The sequence below is a fragment of the Anas platyrhynchos genome, chromosome 15 (genome assembly GCF_047663525.1).
Source record: "Anas platyrhynchos isolate ZD024472 breed Pekin duck chromosome 15, IASCAAS_PekinDuck_T2T, whole genome shotgun sequence".
NCBI classification, from domain to species: domain Eukaryota; kingdom Metazoa; phylum Chordata; class Aves; order Anseriformes; family Anatidae; genus Anas; species Anas platyrhynchos.
Window position 1 is genome coordinate 12,684,980 of NC_092601.1, and position 19,272 is coordinate 12,704,251.

The following is a 19,272-nucleotide window of genomic DNA, read 5'->3' on the forward strand; positions in this document are numbered from 1 at the left end:
TTTTTAAAGCTTGCATTGTACCAAAAAAATAATGCACTCCAAAAATAAAAACAAAACAGAAGTCATTCTGATATCTAGAACTTCTTTTTCCTTGTAGCATCATTCCCATAAGATAAGGAACCTAGCTTCAGCATCCTAAATAAAACCTTTGATTTCCATCAAATATGTTGCACAGACTTTTGGCTCCAAAGCAATAGCAGGAAAGTTGCCTCTCCTGTGCTCTCACTATCTTCCTATTGGGTTAACACAGCATGAAAGAAAATTCTTAAATTGGACAGTTGGAGGAGGAACCGGAAAATGAGATAAGGGTTTAACCTGCAGGAGTTAAAAAAAAAAAAAACAACAACAAAAAAAAAAACAAACCACCCATCTTGCCCTACAGATGAGGCAGAAACTATGACAAAGCAAGCGTTTCCCTGCCAGGAATTGGTAATTAAAGAGAGCACAAGAACTTGGGACCAAGAGAGTAACTCAACATAACGAAGACAAGAACATGAGTCCCATGGAAAACAGTCTTCACTCAGCCAGGCTACCATAAAGTAGACTACGCTGGATACATCTAGGTCTTTCCCCAGGAAGAACTGGGTTATTCAAAACCCACTCATCTGTTTACAGGCTATGTCTTCCACTTGAAAGAAGTGCCACAAAGAGCAGCCCATTATGCCCTGATGTGCAAGTACAGTACTTCTACAAATGAAGAACACAAGAAAATAAAGCTACTTATGAAAGGTCACACTTGATTTCTATGCTCTTGTCTCAATCAACAACTCAAGCCCAGAGGTTTTACATCCATGCTATCTGATAAACACATGGTGTGCATTTGTAACAGATTTAAGAGTTGCATACACTCTGTCCGAACTATAGATGCATGTGTCTAAGGAAACATTCAGACAGAGCTTGCTGTGTCAACATCTACTTGGTGTGAAAAAGACAATTCTCTATTTTTAATGTTACAGAAAATATCGGTCTAGGAAAACAGAAGTCAAAGGAAATCAACAAAAGAAAGGAGGTGGGCACAAAGCCAGTAATATTTTTAAGAAACTCAAAAGTTCTAATTGCCCAAAGGCTATTTGTGAACATTAAGAGATCCTGTTTGATCAATAAATGTTGCAAAATATAAACTGAAAGTTTTGCAGGAACTGTTATTTCTGTTTCAACATGGCAAGGACAGACTGTCTGTCCTTGCCATGTTGAAACAGACAGTTCAGTCTGCAGACTGAATGCAGACAGTTCAGTCTGCATTTTTACCATCTTGTATGTATTTCTGCAAGCATACTAATCCACTGAACTATGCATCTCCATAGACCAAGCTCAGTTTCACTTATGTAAAAAGCAAAACCCAGAAGTTCCACCTGCTGTATCTGAAAAGACTGTTGACATCTTCAGGATGAGGCCGAAGAATCTTGATCAATAAATGAGATTTAATATCTTAATATTTACATGATTCTTCTGCAGCAGTTATGCACATAGAGGAAAAAGGCTTCAGCCACACGATAAACATTCATAACAAAATTAATAACATGTATGTCATTATTTCAAGGAGACCTGAATATGCAACAACAGAAACTTTATAAATGCTTGAGATGCAGAAAAGTAGATAAACGTCCTAAGATACACAATTAACTCAATGCTTTCAACATTTGGGAATCATATTACCATTATATTAGCAGTTCATTAAAGCTAATGTTTAACCAACTAAAGCAGGACTGCAACAGAAACATGGTACAAACCCTGATATTCTCTTGTTGATGTTGTATTGTTCACATATGTCTGATGCTAACACAGTAAGTTGAGGCCCAACAATGCTGTCCAGTTTACGGCAAAACTCCAGTGTAGGCGGAATTGAAGCTATATGGCATGTAAAGAAAGGGGAGAGATGAGATTCCCTTCCCACAGTAGAAGGTACAGCTTCTGTAGTTGCTTTCTTTAAACATCCTTGAGAGTCCTCGGACAAATTTCTCAGTTATACCTGTGCACTTTCCAAATCATCCATAAAGTTAACTTTAAGCAATATTTAGTCATTTTATTGTGTAAATTGAATTACCTATACCACTGGAACAAAATCAAAAGACTGATAAAAAGCACTCATGAAGTGTCTTAAATAAGAAATTAACTTGAGTAGTTTCAAAAGTAAAACAAGTTGTATGCGTTTTGTACTGTGTCTCACCAAAGAAGTGATACTAGTAGGTACTTACCATCAATCATAAAGCAGACAGCTGCACTCATGGCCTGGAACAAAAAAGTTAAAGCAAAAAAACATTTACAACAGGTTACCTCAACTACCTCAAAGTCATTTGACAATACTTCAGAGAAGTCACACATAGGTAAACCCAGTTAAATAATAGTAATAAAAATAATCACCTAGTTTAAAGGTGATTATCCTTACCCTTTAATAGGACAATCTCTTTGCAATCTACCATAACATGGGATAGTTAGGATTTTAAAATTCAGCCTAGTTTAGAGTATTTAAGCTGTAGGGGAAATGTAAAATTTGCTACTAAGTGCATTTATGCAAGGAGGTATGTCTGCAATGAATTGCATTTCATTACAAAAATACTATTTTTTTCTCCCGATGGATTAATGCAATATAAAGCCAGGTATGAGATCATGTAAACTTACTATGGCTGGCATTTCGTTTTGATAAAACTTTTTTTGTTTTAGGGAGGGTATACGAGAGGGGAAGAAGTAGACTCAGGTTTTAAATTCTACTGCTCGAAATTCCACAGTTTTCTGTCTCTTTGCTCAATCAATGCATCTCTTTATGCAGTTCACAAATATTTCACATAATTGGCTTCTCGTATATAGATTCCTAATTCTGAGGAATAATTGCAGAGAAAAATGTAATACCTTATATACAATTAAATGAAGCTCTTCGTAAGTGTCATCAGTGTTAACAAATATTTTGGGGAATCGGCATTTTGCTTCTGGATCATTAAGATTTAAGGGTCCAGTAAGAAACCTATAAGATAATTTAACAGGTCAGATGTGATGAATTCTTGTATTTCAGTTTTTCCTATTTAACAGATGTTTTTGAAACTAGCAATTACTTGCATGCATGAATGCATTTTCATACAGTATGTTTTCAGCTATCCAGATAGGCACAGAACCCTTTCCTTTATGTATTATCTCAGCACTCTTATTTTCGAAGTATTATTTGCATATATGTTCCCGCTACAGAAACAGGATCAGAAAAGCAGAGTAAAAAGTAATAAGGAAATAAGCTGCACAGATTGTCAGGTGAACAACAGCCAAAATCCTTCCACATCCAAGTTATGACTTTAAAAAAAGCCTTTTTTGTTGCTACTGGGAAGGCATTCATCCTCTGCTTTCCAACAGTATATTCAGATAAGCTTTACGTACAACAGTGATGTATTAGAAACACTTAACTCTGAGGGGAAAAGCAGGAAAGCACGTGCCACTGCCTCTATCCCAACAGAATACACTAAATCAGGCACAGTGGTTTATTATTTATAGTGGTTAAAGAAAGATGACTGAACCCACAATTATTCAAGATGTTGCCCAGCTGCTTAGGTACAGGATTCCCCCCTCTGACATACCGAATACAGAGGAAAAATAAATCACTAGATGCATGCACCTTTGTCTGAAGTGCCTGACTGAAAAGAAGTGTCTGGAGCACTGCCAAAACTATTCATGCAGTGCATTAATAACAGTAGGGAAGAAAAGGCTTAAATTCTGTTTCTGCATATTTATTTTTATCTTTTTTTTTTTTTCTTTTTCCCCCTCAGAGGTCAAGTTTTACATTGTACTGACTACTGTGCGACCCTGTGGAATGGACTACATGTGGAACATGTCCCCAAAAATAAATTCACTCCTCTCAAATGTTTTGCCCTTGAGGGAAGAAGGAGTAGATGGTGACAGTTATTAAGAGGCTACCTTCCATAATGTTGTAGGTTTCCTGGCATTTCAGCACGTATTGGAGAATCTCTTCCTGCTAACTGAAGCAAAAAAGAACACAAGAAAAAAACAGCTTAGAGGTATTTTCTGTTACTCTTTTGTAGGCTGTCTTTATATCATATTATATATAAACCATTGCAGAAAATAACGCTCATGAAGATATATACTCTTTGTGTAACATGATGGAGACAAAGCTAAAGAGATGCTGACAGAACAGAACATTCTGATTTTGCATTTATTACTTTGGAGCTTTGCTGGGGGTGGGGAAAAGGATAACTAACTCCATGTGGTCTTGAACTCCATGTTCTGTTTAGCCATTAGGCTGATGTGATTTGTTTGCAATACTGAGTATGGTCAGGACTACAAAGTAGGGAAGTATCTTCATTATGCAGGTATGAAACACATCTGAATGAATTCTTCAAAGTGACATACAGGGAAGGCAGGTCTGTTCACCTTATCTGCTGCAGTCAAGTTCTACATTAGCAACACACACATTAGCTAATCCCTCACTTTTCATTTGCTGTGCCAAAGCACAGCCTGTACTTCAAATTATGAGGCTGTGCCACACACTTTCTACTACCTGTTAATATTTACATCTGCCACTTAAGCTCACACACACAAAAAATCCTCACTGAAGTAAACAGTTCTGTGTTTACATGATTTTTCTTCTTAGAAGATATTCTGCACTATTCTCTCTGTTTTGTTGTTAGTTATTGTGAGAACTAACTCAAACAGTTAGCACCTGTTACCTATGTTGCCATAGTCTTCTCTGGGAATGAGATCCCTTGCTATTCTTAGCATCAAAATTTATATCCTAAGGTGGAAAAACTCAAATCAAACATAGGGTTTCCCCTTTTGTTTGTGAACATCATGTAGCAGCTAATTAAATTGCTACAAATACATTTTTTCAAGTTCAGGGAACAATAAGCTTTCCCCTCTCCAGCTTCATATGCTAATCCATGGAAGACTGAAACAAACACCCTAAATCAAATGTCTTCTTTTTGTAAAGCTCACTAAAAGCTATAAGAAGCTTGCCTGATTCAGTTACAGGAGAAGAAAAAGTCCTGTCAATAAGGCTCGATGACTTCTGAAATTCACCTTAAGCAGTGTGAAAGTTCTATTCATCAAGCACTGAGCTGGACAAAGACTCAGAGGCCAATTACTAGGTATTTGTGCAGCTTAAGGAGTTTCTACAATGTTGTATATCAAAATTGGTGTATTTGAGCAACACTTTATTAACTGGAAAACCACACACAATTTACTCAATTACTTTAAAAGCTTCCACGGCTTCGATCACTAACATTGCACACCTTTAATAGACCCAAATGCACGTTTTTAAAAAAAATTTTTTTTAAATAATACTTCCATTAAAATGCTCTTTTTTCATGATAATGGAAGTATATTGGAAGAGCAGTAAGCTTATTTCAATCCCACTGTCCACTACTCATAAAAGATTCAGGTCTACCCAGCTCTGCCTCGACCACTGTAGGCTTTTGCGAGGGTGACAGTCAAGAACATGCAGAGCATTCACTTTTAAGTTTGAGCAGGTCTCCACTGGTGCTGTAAGGAGTCATCAGGTATCAACACTTATGAAATTCCCTATCAGGGACCCTTACTCGAATTATGAGAGGAATTCATACTGTAAGTGATAGGTACAAACATTACTGAGTTTAGTAGAATGCAGCCAAAGCAATACATCTCAGGCATTCCTAAACTGAATTTTAAGGTGGGTATGGGAAAAGAGATGCTCCTCTTTGGTATTTTAGGCTTTAGCATTGCAAAATAGACAGAAGGAAAAAGAACAAACACTCCCACTATGATACCTCAGGCTCCATGTGTCTTGGAAACAGAGATGTTGTGAGATATTTGTACAAAATTCTCATGTCATCTTGTTCCAGTCCACTCCTAGAACATCAAGTAGAGCAAGTGCTGTTTGTCCTGCAGTGCTCAAATCACACATTTTCCCCCAACCACAGGCAGCAAATCACACATGAAACTAGGGTAGCAACATTTCAGTGTCTCAGTAGATTCAGTCCCAGAATATTCATTTTTAATAGAATGGGGTTTGTTTTCAGGAAACAAACTAACATCCATGTTTGCTGTAAAATACAAGTCATATCTTCTGCTACTAACTCATATTTGATGTCATAATTACATAATGTAAGTACAAAGTAGTGGAATTTTTTTTAAAGTCTTTCCAAAAAAAAACTCACAAGATTTCTCATCTGAAACACAGTGCAATTCTCTTATGATTTCCTCACACCCTTTGAAAAATAGAATGTTTATCTGCGAATGAAGCAGTATGCCTTGAACAACTGTGTCACGTCAGTAAATGCCCCTTAGATTAGCTGAAAAGTTAAGTTAGCATTGATTTTGCAAACTTAAATACTTGTCTGTGTTAAAAAAAAAAAGCTTCCCCCCAGTATTTTTCACAATGAGGGCTGGGACATATTAAAGAATAATTAAGTATCAAACGTGCTTTTTCAAGGCTTATTACTTTAAGTTGCCCCTGCAAAATTAAATACAGATCTATAAATTGGAACTTTTGCTTGGTTTGCTCTGGAAACTAGGTTAATAAAAGGCTCACATTCCTCCTTCCTCAATAACTTTTGAATCTACTTGCCATATTACTACCTAGTTTAAGAGCAGAGATGATAACTCAAAAGTTTCATAGACTTCACCTTAAGCAGTTTAGTAGGAACAAGACTCACATAGAAGTCCAATCAATATTTGGTAGAACTGGAAAGACCTAAAGTTATTGCAGGCACGGAGAGATTCATTGATTTTAGGAGACATAAAATAGAACTACAAGAACAGGCTTATAGCTGCTCCTTAGGGCTACTTGGAAATAATAATTTGGTACAGCTTAGAGATTTTTAAAGCAAAAGACCAAAGACTTTCTTCCACATCACTCTTCCTAGCATTCTGTTTTTGCATTTTCATGCACCTTGTTCACTGATTCAGCTTTACTATTATGGCACTTATTTATAGGATGATAATTTAAAAACACATAAAAGAAATTATCAGAGTACCTACCAGATAAGCTGATCATTGTAGAGAAAAGCAGTATATTTGACTATGTTCAAGCTTTCTTCCATCCTATTAATAAATGACTGAATTTTCAAGTAAGTCATTTTATCCAGTGGAAAGAAGCTGATTCCACAAAATACGTCCAGCAGATCGCAAGATTGTAAGTGCAGTGTCTGCAAGTACTAAGAGGATAATGACAGTTGTTTTTAGAATTCAGAAAAATTCCAATGTGTACATTTAAATGACAAATTTGAGTCTAATTCTCTGTAATCTAGACTAAAAATCCAAAAAATCCCTTCTAGTCCTGTTTGCCTGAAGTACTCCTTAATGTATCAGTGTGATCCAGATGTCAATTTACTACTATTTAATCAGGAACAACAGCTTTTAAGGCTAGCTCAAGATCCTTGGAGAGGACAAGAACACACAGCCCATCATACTACTATTTAATTTCAGAAATAACTCTGTAGTAATATTAGATCACAGAATAATTCTATGAAATATTTTCACTGAAATAGTAGATAAATACATTAGCTTGCAATGTGCAAAAGAAAATTTTTATTATTCTCTTTCCTGATACATTGTAAGCTTTACCAGTAGATTTTAAACACACTATCAGACACCCTGGTCTATGAAAGATGAGTTATCCAGTGGCTCCCTCTACAGTCATTTCACATTACCAAATACCAAGCAATAATACAAGCCCCGCTTTTGAACTTCACTAGTCAGCACTGCATACATTACCACCGTACTAGACTAGTAGGAAATAATCAACAACAATTAGTTTCACACACACAAGACAGCATAGCTAAAGCAAGTTGTTATCAAGTCATTACAAAGATCTTTGTCTACCTAGTAAAAAAAAATCTGCACTCAACCAAGTACATACACACATATTGAACTGCTCAGATCAATCTTTAGCTTTGCAGAATAATTTTATTGGCTTAAAAATTAGAGCTTGTTCTCATTCCATTTAGAAATGTGTATTCTTGTTCACATTTACATATTCCATGGTACTTACAGACAGTATGACAGATCTCTGTCACAGTTTATTATCTAAGTCTCATTTCCTTTCACAGTTTCAATGCAGACCAAGCCTGCTATCAGCACATAACCAATTCATTCAATAGGGTTACAACAGAGTAATTTGCATCACCAAACTTTCTAAGCATTTCTAATTCCCCAGCAAAAAAGAGAAACAACTTTTCCGTGGAAAAGTTTGTTATACTAATCTACTAATACTAATAACATACTAATAGTTTGTTATACTAATCTCAGTGACTACTGTTTTATCTTCAGTAGGAGCTTGAAAGGAAAACTAATGTTTTAAAGATGATCTATTACCTCCCTTTTTGCCATGCTGTATTTTTTGAATGCAGTCTAGACAAAAGTATACACCAGCAAATCAAAGAAGGACTCCCTGTGCCAACAGAGTGCATTCTAGGGTCTATGATAGCCTTACAAGAAACAAACATGCAAACAGAAAAATCCAAAACCAAGAAAAACAAAACAATACAAAAAAAAAAAGCCTATCCTAAAATCAGTTTGAATTGTACTTTTTTTTTTTTACACTTTTTTCTTAAAAGTTCATAAGAGAACAATTTTAAACATCAGTATGCAGTGTCTACACTCTTATCATTATCAGAGATAGCAATATTCAAATCTCTACAACGAGAACTAACTGCTGACACCAGCTCTCCATTTCCTTCCATGCAAATGAGAAGAATGGGGGCAGACAGACACTTGGCTGCTATCTTCTGAAGTCAGCTCGATTAAACTTTGCATGTAGGAACTCAAACTTTTGCTAGATGTGACTACTTTACATGAAAGTTAAATGAAAATATTTGATTGACTTCCTGCTCAGAAATAAGTTTTGCTTTCCATCCTTTTACTAAAGCGTTTGCTGTTCAAAATTGAAGTTAAATACTGAAGACAAGTTATAAACAAGGTTTATTTCCTGAAACCTTCTCAGGCATGACTGTTGATCCCACACAGAAAAAAAATATAGTTAAAAATCACAACTATCAATTACTTCACTGTGCTATGGAAAGTCAATGTCTGTGCATGGTGGTCGTAGAAACTCCAGCCCTGGATACTTTTAAGAGTCAACCAGCCAAAGCCACATGCAACCTAATTTTAATTCAGTGTTACCCTACTTCGAGCAGGTGGTTGAACTACAATAGCCTTTCTAGGTTCTTTCCAATTTGAATCATTCTTTAACAGTTTCTCAGATAGGTCTTCACAAATGATTATCCCACTAACCGATTCAAACGTTAAAGCAGAATTTCCAAAGAATTAACATGATTCCATTAGAAAAAAAAATATTCAATAGCTAAACTCTTCTATCAAACTACAACCCTTTTTGTGGTTCAACTCCTTTAAAGAAGTAGTAGGAAGCAGGAAGTATTTGGAAAGAACAAGTAACTAGGCTTTTTGTATTGTTGCTACATCTTTTCCACTGCTCATGTTTTAGAGATACACTGAAGCCACATAGAGAAAAGTTTTACTTTTTATTTCCAATGTAGAATCACACTGTATATGCCTGAAAAATAAAGTCTTACCCGATGGAAGAACTTCTCTAGTCTTTCCTTTAGAACTTTTACACCTCCATCTTCCATGGCTTTCACAAATGTGCCATTGAAAAGCTAGTGGTTAAAAGAAGTCAGTCAGATAATTTTGTAGTTACCTTAATTTCAAGTAACTCGACTATGAATATAGCTAGATTACAATACAGCTTCTGTGCCTCAGTACTTCAACTCCGCATAGATGCCAATTTACCCCTCCCTTATTGAAAGCTCCTCTCTCAGATTTGCAGACTCCAGGTATACATAGCAGCATGGTCAGAATTAGAGAAGGAAAACAAATTCTCCATTAGTAGAGAAGTTACTTACCGGTGTTGCTTAAACATCTTAATTCCTTATTTTCTAAAAGCCATTTTAATAGCCTTTATTCAGTATTGTTTCTCCAACAGATAATATAAACATCAAAAGCAAGTGCTTAGTGTCATAAATGTCCACGAAAGAAGAAATCTGGACTTCACGGAAATTAGAAGGCTCTTATTTTTACTGTAAGCTAATGAACTAACACTGGCAACTGCAACAGCTTTATTTTTTCTCTTCCATCACCACTATTACAGCTTCAGGAATAGTTATTAAGAGTTATTACTGCAGCCAACAGCAATGAGACAAGCATCTCAAAGCAATGATGAGCTTGCACATCCAAATAGTACCATAAGGATCTCTTTCTCTGCCCAGAAGTAGAGCCTCTGTATTATTAACTCTACCTTGTACATGCTGTAGCACTGCTGCAGGACCGAACTATAGACCTTATCCTGCAGAAAAAAGAGCAAGGCATTAGTACAAGCAGAGACAGTATTTCAAATATTCTTTTTGTGAACTACACATAACAAACACTCAAAGAGCAGGCACATGCACAAATTAGAGAATTTGGTCTCTGAAAAGTTAAATAGCATTTTCAGTCAACATCTAGAGATTTCTTCATACATATAAGATACTATTTCAAAGGGAGTCCTTCCCCCCTTTAATATCAAACATTATTAACTCAAGCACAAGATATCAGTCACAAATAGTGTATTTCCCTAAGGCCAGTGGTCAATTAAAATTAACTTATTTCTGACCGCTGTTCTCTTTTTCACATTCAAAGGCTAAAGGAGGTGGGACATCATAGCAAGTTGTTATTGGACTAAAATCTTAATGAAAAAAAAAGACTTTTATTGTTTGATGAAACAGAGTGACAACACCAATCTTTATCACAGGACTAAAGAAGTAACAGCATTAGTATGCATACTGTAATGAACAGAGGCAGCATAAACAACCACCTCTTTAAATATTATTCCAGCTGACCAAATGCCTTTCCTGCATACAATTAAACTGGCGTAAAGATACTGCAGTCTGGATGAGAAATCCCGTGACAGGTTTGAGCTGTTTGGCTTTCCAGCTTATTAGTAAAGATGACTGGTAGTCTTAAAGTTGTAAAACATGTACTTAAACCTAATAAAACTACATTCAAGAATCTTACAGATTCTTAAATAAAAATTAACAGATCCTAAGGAATACTTGCCCATTCCAATCAAAAAAGTCTCACAGCTGTGTATTTCACTGATGTTTTTTAGGTGATCTTGAACTGCTATTTAGATAATTCCCTGTCTTGCTGTCTTCTCTAAACTGTATTGAAAACTACTTTGTCTTTTTTCCATTTATGGCTATATGCATATTTTAAGTCAATTTGGCTGCAGTTCAATAAGAATCAAACTAAGGTATTTCTGGTGCTACTCTTAAAATGCAATAACTTATTTAAAAGGGGGGAGAAGGGAGAGTTCAGTATTACCAGTAATTCTTCTTCCTGATATTCATAGACTGGTTTTCCATCTTTGTGTTTTTCTATTATAGGGTTTCGTACAACCTAGAAGGTGGAACAGGCTGGCATTAGACAATGCAGAATGCATTGAGAACATTCTGATATGATGTTTTAGAAATATGCATATCATATGCATAAGTACCATGACCATCCAGAAATTCTCTTCAGGTTCATGGAAAAATTGTCTGTTCTTCTGTGTATGTAGGGATTTTGCAGGTTTTGTTGGACTAAAGGTCCTAGAAAGAAAACATTGATGTAGATATAGATATTTATATACACACACAAAAAGAAAACATATATGAGTGGGAAATTTTAAGCATTTTGTTTGTGCTAATACAATGAGTCATGCAGTCAGACTTTATACCTTGTGAACTGTACTATAGCTTCACACAGTCCCACATTTCTAATTTTTTCATTCTTTTCTACTTCATTTGGGTGATAGAAGAGAATCTTCTTTTCTTCCTAAAATTTAAAATAAGAATCAAAGCAAAATGCATTTTAACAGAATCAAAGTTAAAGAATACTCAGATCATGTTCTGATTGTTTTTAAACTTCAATCACAGTCTTTTAGGCAAAATTTTATCTTGTACCTAAATAGGCTTCTGTAATAACGGCTAAAAGTCATATTTAAGCATGCTTCAGCAGTCATCCCAAGACACTTCAAAATGGTTTATAAATTCCAAGGCTATTGAAATAACAGGCCACAACCACTTCACAGCTAGTTCAAAGCAAGGCTAGCTTCAAAGCCAGATCAAAGCATGGCTAGCTTGAAAGCTAGATCAGATTGCTCAGGGCCCTGTCCAGTCAAGTTCTGAGTATCTCCAAGGCTGAAGATGGCACAGACTTTCTGGGCCCTGTTCTGATGTTTGACCACTTCAACATGAAGAAATTATCTCATCAGAATTTCCCTTGCTGCAATGTCATCCATTGCTTCTTATCCTTCCACTGTGCCTCTTCGAGAAGAACCTGGCTCCATTCTCTCTCTAAGGGCCCCTCAGGCAGGTGAAGACAGCCACAAGACCCCCTTCCAACACATTCTGCTTTTCAGGCTGCACACACCCAGTTCTCTAAGGGTTTCCTGACACATCAGGTACTGCAGCCTCCTGACCAACAGGGGCTCTCTGCTAGACCTGCTTCAGTCTGTCAGTGTTTTTCCTGCTCTGGGAAGCCCCAGGGGACCACAGTGACCACAAACAAAGGGAAGTGACCACTTCTCTTGACTTGCTAATACACTCTCACTCACCAGCCTGGGATGCTGTTGGTTTTCACTACCACAAGGGCACACTGCTGATTCATGTACAACCTGTTGTTCACTAGGACTCCCTGATCCTGTTCTGCAAAGCTGCCTTCTAACCAGCCAGCCCATGCTGCATGAGATCGTTTTGTCCCACATGCAGGGCTTTGCATTTGCTTTTGTCGGACTTTGTGAGATTTCTGCTAGCTGTTTCCCCAGCTTGCCGAGGATCCCTCCAAGCAGCAGCCCTGCCCTCCAGCACATCAACAGCTTCCCCCCAGCTTCAAGCCATCCACGGACTCACCGAGGGTGCAGTCAGCCTCGTCAGTCACTAATAAGTAAGTACAGCCACAGCCCTGTGCAAAAGCACTACTAAATCTAAAGGCTATCACACTAATTGTACAATATGTTATTATCTAAAAATACAGATTCTGGCTTATTGAAATTAAAAATCACAGTGGCATGAGCACTGTAATGCTAGTGCTAACTAGCAATAGCTTAGATTTAGCTAAATTAATGACTGAGTTTTTTTACCAGATTATAGCGATTAAAAAAGGTATTTTAGAAGAAGTTAGCGCATGAGTAAAACACAGTACCTAACAGACCACCTGCAATATAATTTACATGCTACCACTGACAACATCTTGGTCACTGCTTTGCCTGAAGCAGGACACGGCCAGAGGAAGGCGGCCGCAGGAGCCAGGGGAAGCGGTAACCCCCCGGCCCCCAGGGCCTCGGAGAGGGGCAGCCGAGCCCCGACAGCCACCCCGGGGCCGGGACAGCACCGGAGGGCCCCCGAGCCCTTCTCGCCCCGCAGCCCCGAGCCGCGGCGTCCCTCCCTCCGGTACCTCTCCCTCTTTGGGCCCCAGCTTGGGGTTGTAGATGAAGAAACTGAGCAGGGTCGGAGCGAGCTGCTTCTCCTGGGCGGCTCCCCCCGCCGCCGCCGTCGCCATACCGAGCTGGAAGCGAGCGCGCCTGGGGCCGGCCGCCGCCGCCACACACCATCAGGGAGCAGCCCAGGGCCCTCCGCCGGCACCGGCACCAGCCCCACACCGCTTCCGCCTTCTCCCCCGCCCCGGAACGGCACGGCACGGCCCGGGAAGTGCTCCTGTGCCCGGCGGGACACGGCGCTCCGCAGCGCCACAGCCGGCGGAGAGAGAGAGGTGGGCGGCGCTGGGCAGCCCTGCCTCGGGCACGGCCCGGTGCTCTGAGGGGCGGCGGGGGTCGGGGAGCGGGGCGGGAGTCCCCCTCAGCGAGAGGTGATCCCCGAGCCCTGCTGGAGCCTCCAGCAGCCCCTCTGCAGGCGAGGGGTCCTGCCGGTTTGGACGGTGCCAAATCACCAAGCTTTTGGCCAAAGCTGCCCCTTTCTGAAGAGCAAAACCACAGAACGGTTCAGTTCCCTTCCACTCAAAGACGCCCAGTAGCTGAAAAAGTAGAAACGCCTTATTTCTAGGGTTAAAAAACAAGGTTTGAGAGATGAGATCCACAACTTTGAATATCTTGAAAGACATTTCGTCCCAGCATCACGTAGTGCAGGTAATCCTCTCTCCATGAATGGATGCATTACATTTATTCTGGTTATTTTATGTGTGGCACATATTAGGTAGCTGCATTTAACTCATTAAGCACTTGAAAAGCTTTTCTGTTACCTTTCAATTTCAAATTAATAAAATCTCAGTGTGAATTTATAAGTAGAGACAGATACATAGTGCCAGGCAGTGATGCTTCTCTTACAAGTATGAAGCTTGGGAATCAGAAAAAAAAAAAAAAAAAAAAAAAAAAAAAAAGCTAAGTTATGTAATTGCCTACTTAACCATCTAAAAAAGGTGTAAAAAATATAATTGCACATCTTGCACTCTTAGGTTTTTCATTTTCCACTTTGTCATTTCGGTTGCTCTTCTAGTTTCTATGTACTTTCAGTGCTAGTTATGTCATTCCAGATAGTCTAATCAGCCTCGTGAGTTGATTCCTGAAAACCCAACTTGGTGCTGAGTGAGCCTAGTGCAGAATAAAGATGATGTAAGACTGCAGTAATTTAATATTTAATCAGTCTGTACCCAAAAAGTGAGCAGTGTAAGCAAGAGAGAGAGGAATGCAATTTTCTCCAGGGCTGGCAGGGTCAGTTTTAGGTCTGTCTTGCATCCCAGCTGGGATGCTGTGTCTGTAACACAGCTGGTACCTAGACTGCTGCCTTCTGTAACCAAAGGGAGGCACAAAATGGTGAGGTATGCCTCCTGTGAGGGAGGGGAGGCACAAAACGGTGGTGTATGTGTCTTGTGAGGGAGGGGAAGCACAAAATGGCAGGGTGCACCTCGTGTGAGGGAGGGAAGACACAAAATGGCGGGGTGCGCCTCCTGTGAGGGAGGGGAGGCACCAAATGTTGGGGTGCACCTCATTTGAGGGAGGGGAGGCACAAAATGGCGGGGTGCACCTCCTGTAAGGGAGGGAAGACGCAAAATGGCGGGGTGTGCCTCCTGTGAGGGAGGGGAGCCACAAAATGGCGGTCCTGGGCTGGCTGTGAGGTATGGTGTGCCAGGCAAGCTGCTGGAATGAGGCCTGTAAGCCTGGCTTAAGGCAGTGTGAGCATGTGAATTCACGTGAAAGTAGTATGTGTGTGCAGGTTTGTTTTCCATGGGTGCGGAGCTCAACACTGCCTTGGGTGTGACCTCTCCTGCCTGTGCTCATGGTGTTTAACCCAAACCTCTTAAGAGCCAAGAAGCTCATGGTGTTGCGTGAACTGCAGTGGTTGGAGGGACACCATACTGTGCTTCCAGTCACTGTCAGCCAGGTCTTAAACAGCTGTAGGAAGTGTTTCCAAAGCTGCCAAGAGATTCTGATCTGTAATTTAACTTCATTTTTTCAGAGAGACAGTAGGTTAAAGTGACTTCTGCCCCTGGCCAGCACAAAAAGCAGGAATGGGAAGGTGCTGGTGCCATGAGGCCTACAGGATTGCCCTGAGTTCATGCTGAGTAAGTATCAGGCCATCTGCCTCAGGAGTAGGCATCTAAAAATGGTAGTTCTAGCTTCCTACCCTACAGCTGTGAGCTAAATTTCAGTGCTTTGCTCAGATGTTGGAGTTATGGCCTGTCAGTTTAAAGGTTGTTGCACAGGTGAGACAATTTCTGGGAACATGCAGTCAGTACTGAATGTAGCAGTTAAAAAAAACAAAGGTTCCCCCCTGTTCATGGTGGTGGTGATTAGGGTAGCAGGCCAGAAAAGATAAATTTCTTTGTATCACTCACTTGAAGCAAAACATGAAAATCCTTGAAATTGGTGGTGTAAATAACAGGTTTATTTATTTCTTACCAAAGAAACTATAAAACCATGGTGACTGGATTTTGGTTTGGGTTGGGATAATCTTTTAGATGTGTGTTTGTTTGGGATTTAACTAAGATCCTGGTGTATGACTAGGATGCCTGTTTACTGCTGTAATACAAATACTGTTGCAAGGGATGAACTGTGGAGGCATGTATGGTTGGACAGTGGATACTTACTGTGACTGGTGATTGATAAGGAAGGTATTTCCGTGCCAAACTCCCTTTAGAAAGGGTATTAACATATCTGTAGTGATTGCTAAAATACAGTTCTGCTCAATGGAATCTCACATGTAATTTTATATCGTTCTTGGTGGAAGTATTTATGAGAATCTACAAAGAGGAAGTGATAATAGATTCAATTAATTTAAATTATTACATCTCTGATATACAAATTAACAGGGTGGGAAGAAACTTCAATTGTGGTTCCAATTTCATCCCATCTTCTTAATTGTATGTGCAGTAACACCACACCTTGGCATTTGCAAAGTGGCATCAGATCTCCCTGAGTTTGAAATGTGATTCCTAGCCCATGATTACGTAAAATTAAACTGCTGTATAAGTACTTTGGAAATTTGACAGGACAACCCCAGCATCAAGAGACAAATAATTAAGAACTTTATTAGTGCTTTCCAATTTATATTTAAAAAAAAAAAAACACCAACAACAAACAAGTTGGAATAAGGAATAGTAATATCTTCAGCATCGTACAGTCATACTTTTTGGTTTGTTGAGCCTGTTTCTAGGTACTATTTTGAGCATTTCCATCAGCTGCATAGTAACAGACTTAACAAAAAGGTATGCTATCAATCACTCTGGGTGTTGGAGCTGACAGCTGTAAGTAAATACAGCTGACAGCTCACATAGCTGTTCCATTGACAGTATGTGGTCAAAATGTGTTAACAAATGTGTGGACTCAGCAGTTTGGGATTAGTTTCGCAAATAAATTACAAAATAGTGCTGTGATCCAGCAAAAAGCACAATGGCTGTGTATCCCTACTCTGCATGCTTTGTTAATTCTGTACCAGGCCTTTGTAGCTCTGTGTGAAAATGTAACACTGCAACGAGACGCGAGGGTCCTGCCTTTGCTCTGAAGAGTGTTGTTCATCTCCCCCAGATTTGCTCTTACTGTGGTGTCAAGGAATGCAAGAAGCTATTTGAGTGTCACGGTGAGTAGAGATGGTTTAATAACAGTTGTGTACGCTTTGCAGAATCCAAGATTCCATAGTGGAAGGTAGTAAATTTATACTAGTTTTGGTTAAGGATGCAGAGTCACTGAATAGCAAAAATAAATAAATAAATAAAATAAAAATCCTACTTTCATGAAAAACTGGAGATATTCAAATGTTTTGATTTGTTTAATGTGCTAGGAAAGCCTAGGCGTTGTCAGTAGACTGAATCTGTAGTACCCATGAAAAAAGAGCTGGGAAGAGTGGATGAGGAGGGGGCTAGGCAGGTAAAAGGATTTCAGCACTGAAGACGATTAACAGTAATATGTTAGCTGTTTCCCTGCTGATCACAGCAAGACTTGAAAGAGAGAGAATTACATGAGGAATTATGTCATAGTTTGATGCATTTAAAGCATGGTATTGTGTTTTTTCTTTCCATGCTGAGAGGTTGAATAGGCCACTGTTTATTCTTTTACATTTTATATTTAATTTTAACTGTTCACAGACAGGATATTTTTACAGAGTATTATGGTGTAAATAATGTAAACATGCAAAGGAACTAAAGAGACTTGTATTCTTGCTGGAATCATAGGTATTCTGGTATTTCCAAGTATTTTCTAAAAATGTATTTTTATAGTTGTATCCAGTAAAATGTTTTAGAATATAATTTACAAGTGGCAGTTCTGATAACTAGCTGCAAATTTTATTGCAGTCTGTAAACATGATTGTTAGTGGTAGCTGATTTCTGAATGCTGTCTCTGGTCAAATCTTTGTACTGAATATGCTTGATAAAGGCAGCCCTTATTTCCATTTCATTTATTACAACAGTTGTAGAAATTAGCTGCTCATGTTCTTCGGTGTGCACCAATAGCGTGATAAATAATGCAACATACTGTGTCCTTACAATATGGTAAAATATTTTTCCTTCTTTGTCAGTCAGTAGACCCCTGTGTGGGAGCTTTCTAAGTTACAACTCCCTCCCTGCTTGAAAGCAATCAGAATTCAGCGTACCATGTCTATAGAATGAGGCTTAGCTATGACACTTTGTTTTAGGCCATGGAGCAGAACGGTATCTCTGTCAATGAGAAAATCCAATTTGAGATATCACTTTCATGTGTTTTACAGACAAGGCCAACAGCATTTGAAAGTATGATTTAGCACCTGAGGGATCCCAGGGAAATGATAAGTTGATTTTACTTTAAAAGTTTCTTGTATTTCAGAAATCCCACGTCAGAGAATTTCCCTTTAATTAAAATGCAAATTCCCACAGAAACCAGTAATCTGCTGCAGTAGCTGCTGTACTTTGGTACTTTCAAGGTACTTTTTATGTGTGTGTGTGATGGAAATGTGTGGAAGGATTCCTTTAACTGCGGTACTTGGGGTGCTAGAGATATTTCAAAATAGCTCAGAGTAAGTGACTTGCATCTTTCTTGTTTGGTACTGACTTGTATCGAATAATAAGCTATAAACAAAGAACTGAGGCATGTTTCAAGCTAGTAATGATGCACAAGTTTCTAATAAAGACTTTACATATAAATTGGGTAAAAGAAGATACATATCAGGCTAGTGGCCAAAAGATGCTTCCCTAGTCTTTTTGTTGGCATCTTGATTGGTCTTAAGTTTTGTAGCTCAGAAGTTTTACAGGAACTTCTAATGCAGATGACTGTAATATATTCTGTTTTCTGGAAAACGAAGAAAGTTCTAATTTCACTGAAAAACTTGTTTTGGGTCAGGGCAGTGCATAAATCTTCTGTCTACCTCCTGTCCAGCGACTGGCTCCAGCAGTGTGTTGCATCTTAGTGGAGAATAACAGAATTTGTACTTTGCCTCTGGGTTTCTTTGTGTAGGAACATGATGAGGAGGCTGAGATGTTGAGAGGAGATACAGAGTGCAATGGCAACTGGAAACTTTTTTGTTTTTACATGCATTTTCCTGCTTAATGTAATATGGTTAGTCAAGGTCAGGAAAGTTAATTGTCAGTGAAATGGAGAATGGTTTGTAACTTACATGTGATCTAGTCCAAAACCCTTCTGTCACCAGGCTGGTTTTGTTGCCAAGAACAAATTTTATTTCTTGTGAATATCCTGTGACATCCATCTTATGCTATCAGAATCTCTCCATGGGTCTGATCCTTACCTCATGTAAATCTGAGTAGCTTTGTTTGCTTTGTTTAAGTCCTTGATACTCCAGGGAATTTTGGCAGGTGAGAACATTTCTTCATGTTCAGAAAGATTAT

General features: G+C 38.8%; 2 protein-coding genes and 1 long non-coding RNA gene across 12 annotated transcripts in view; 2 read left to right on the forward strand and 1 right to left on the reverse strand.

Moving 5' to 3' along the window:
• LOC101803177 (radial spoke head 10 homolog B) overlaps window positions 1–6,957 on the forward strand; it is a 27,268-nt gene extending 20,311 nt beyond the window's left edge. For 5 of the 7 annotated variants that reach the window (XM_072023778.1, XM_027469293.3, XM_027469300.3 and 2 more), the window contains one exon: window positions 3,747–6,957. The gene's annotated coding sequence lies outside the window, so the exon portion shown is untranslated. Of the gene's footprint in view, window positions 1–382; window positions 513–615; window positions 734–3,746 lie in introns of those variants that run through there. The other 2 variants (XM_027469296.3, XM_027469297.3) reach the window with 2 other exon arrangements.
• Window positions 1–13,650, reverse strand: part of CCZ1 (CCZ1 homolog, vacuolar protein trafficking and biogenesis associated) — a 17,504-nt gene extending 3,854 nt beyond the window's left edge. The window contains exons 1-12 of the mRNA XM_027469305.3: window positions 13,402–13,650; window positions 11,684–11,781; window positions 11,462–11,555; window positions 11,290–11,364; window positions 10,226–10,273; window positions 9,504–9,587; window positions 6,952–7,127; window positions 5,739–5,820; window positions 3,895–3,956; window positions 2,848–2,959; window positions 2,196–2,229; window positions 1,731–1,848 (exon numbers count right to left, since the gene is read on the reverse strand). Coding sequence (XP_027325106.1) covers window positions 1,731–1,848; window positions 2,196–2,229; window positions 2,848–2,959; window positions 3,895–3,956; window positions 5,739–5,820; window positions 6,952–7,127; window positions 9,504–9,587; window positions 10,226–10,273; window positions 11,290–11,364; window positions 11,462–11,555; window positions 11,684–11,781; window positions 13,402–13,506 — 1,088 coding nt within the window. The 5' untranslated portion in view covers window positions 13,507–13,650. The remainder of the gene's footprint in view (window positions 1–1,730; window positions 1,849–2,195; window positions 2,230–2,847; window positions 2,960–3,894; window positions 3,957–5,738; window positions 5,821–6,951; window positions 7,128–9,503; window positions 9,588–10,225; window positions 10,274–11,289; window positions 11,365–11,461; window positions 11,556–11,683; window positions 11,782–13,401) is intronic.
• LOC113845268 (uncharacterized) overlaps window positions 13,583–19,272 on the forward strand; it is a 51,596-nt gene continuing 45,906 nt past the window's right edge. Inside the window, exons 1-3 of one of the 4 annotated variants that reach the window (XR_011803524.1) lie at window positions 13,583–13,716; window positions 15,417–15,522; window positions 16,985–17,036. This is a non-coding gene — a long non-coding RNA (uncharacterized lncRNA). Of the gene's footprint in view, window positions 15,076–15,416; window positions 15,523–16,895; window positions 17,037–19,272 lie in introns of all 4 variants that reach the window. The other 3 variants (XR_011803522.1, XR_011803523.1, XR_003500727.3) reach the window with 3 other exon arrangements.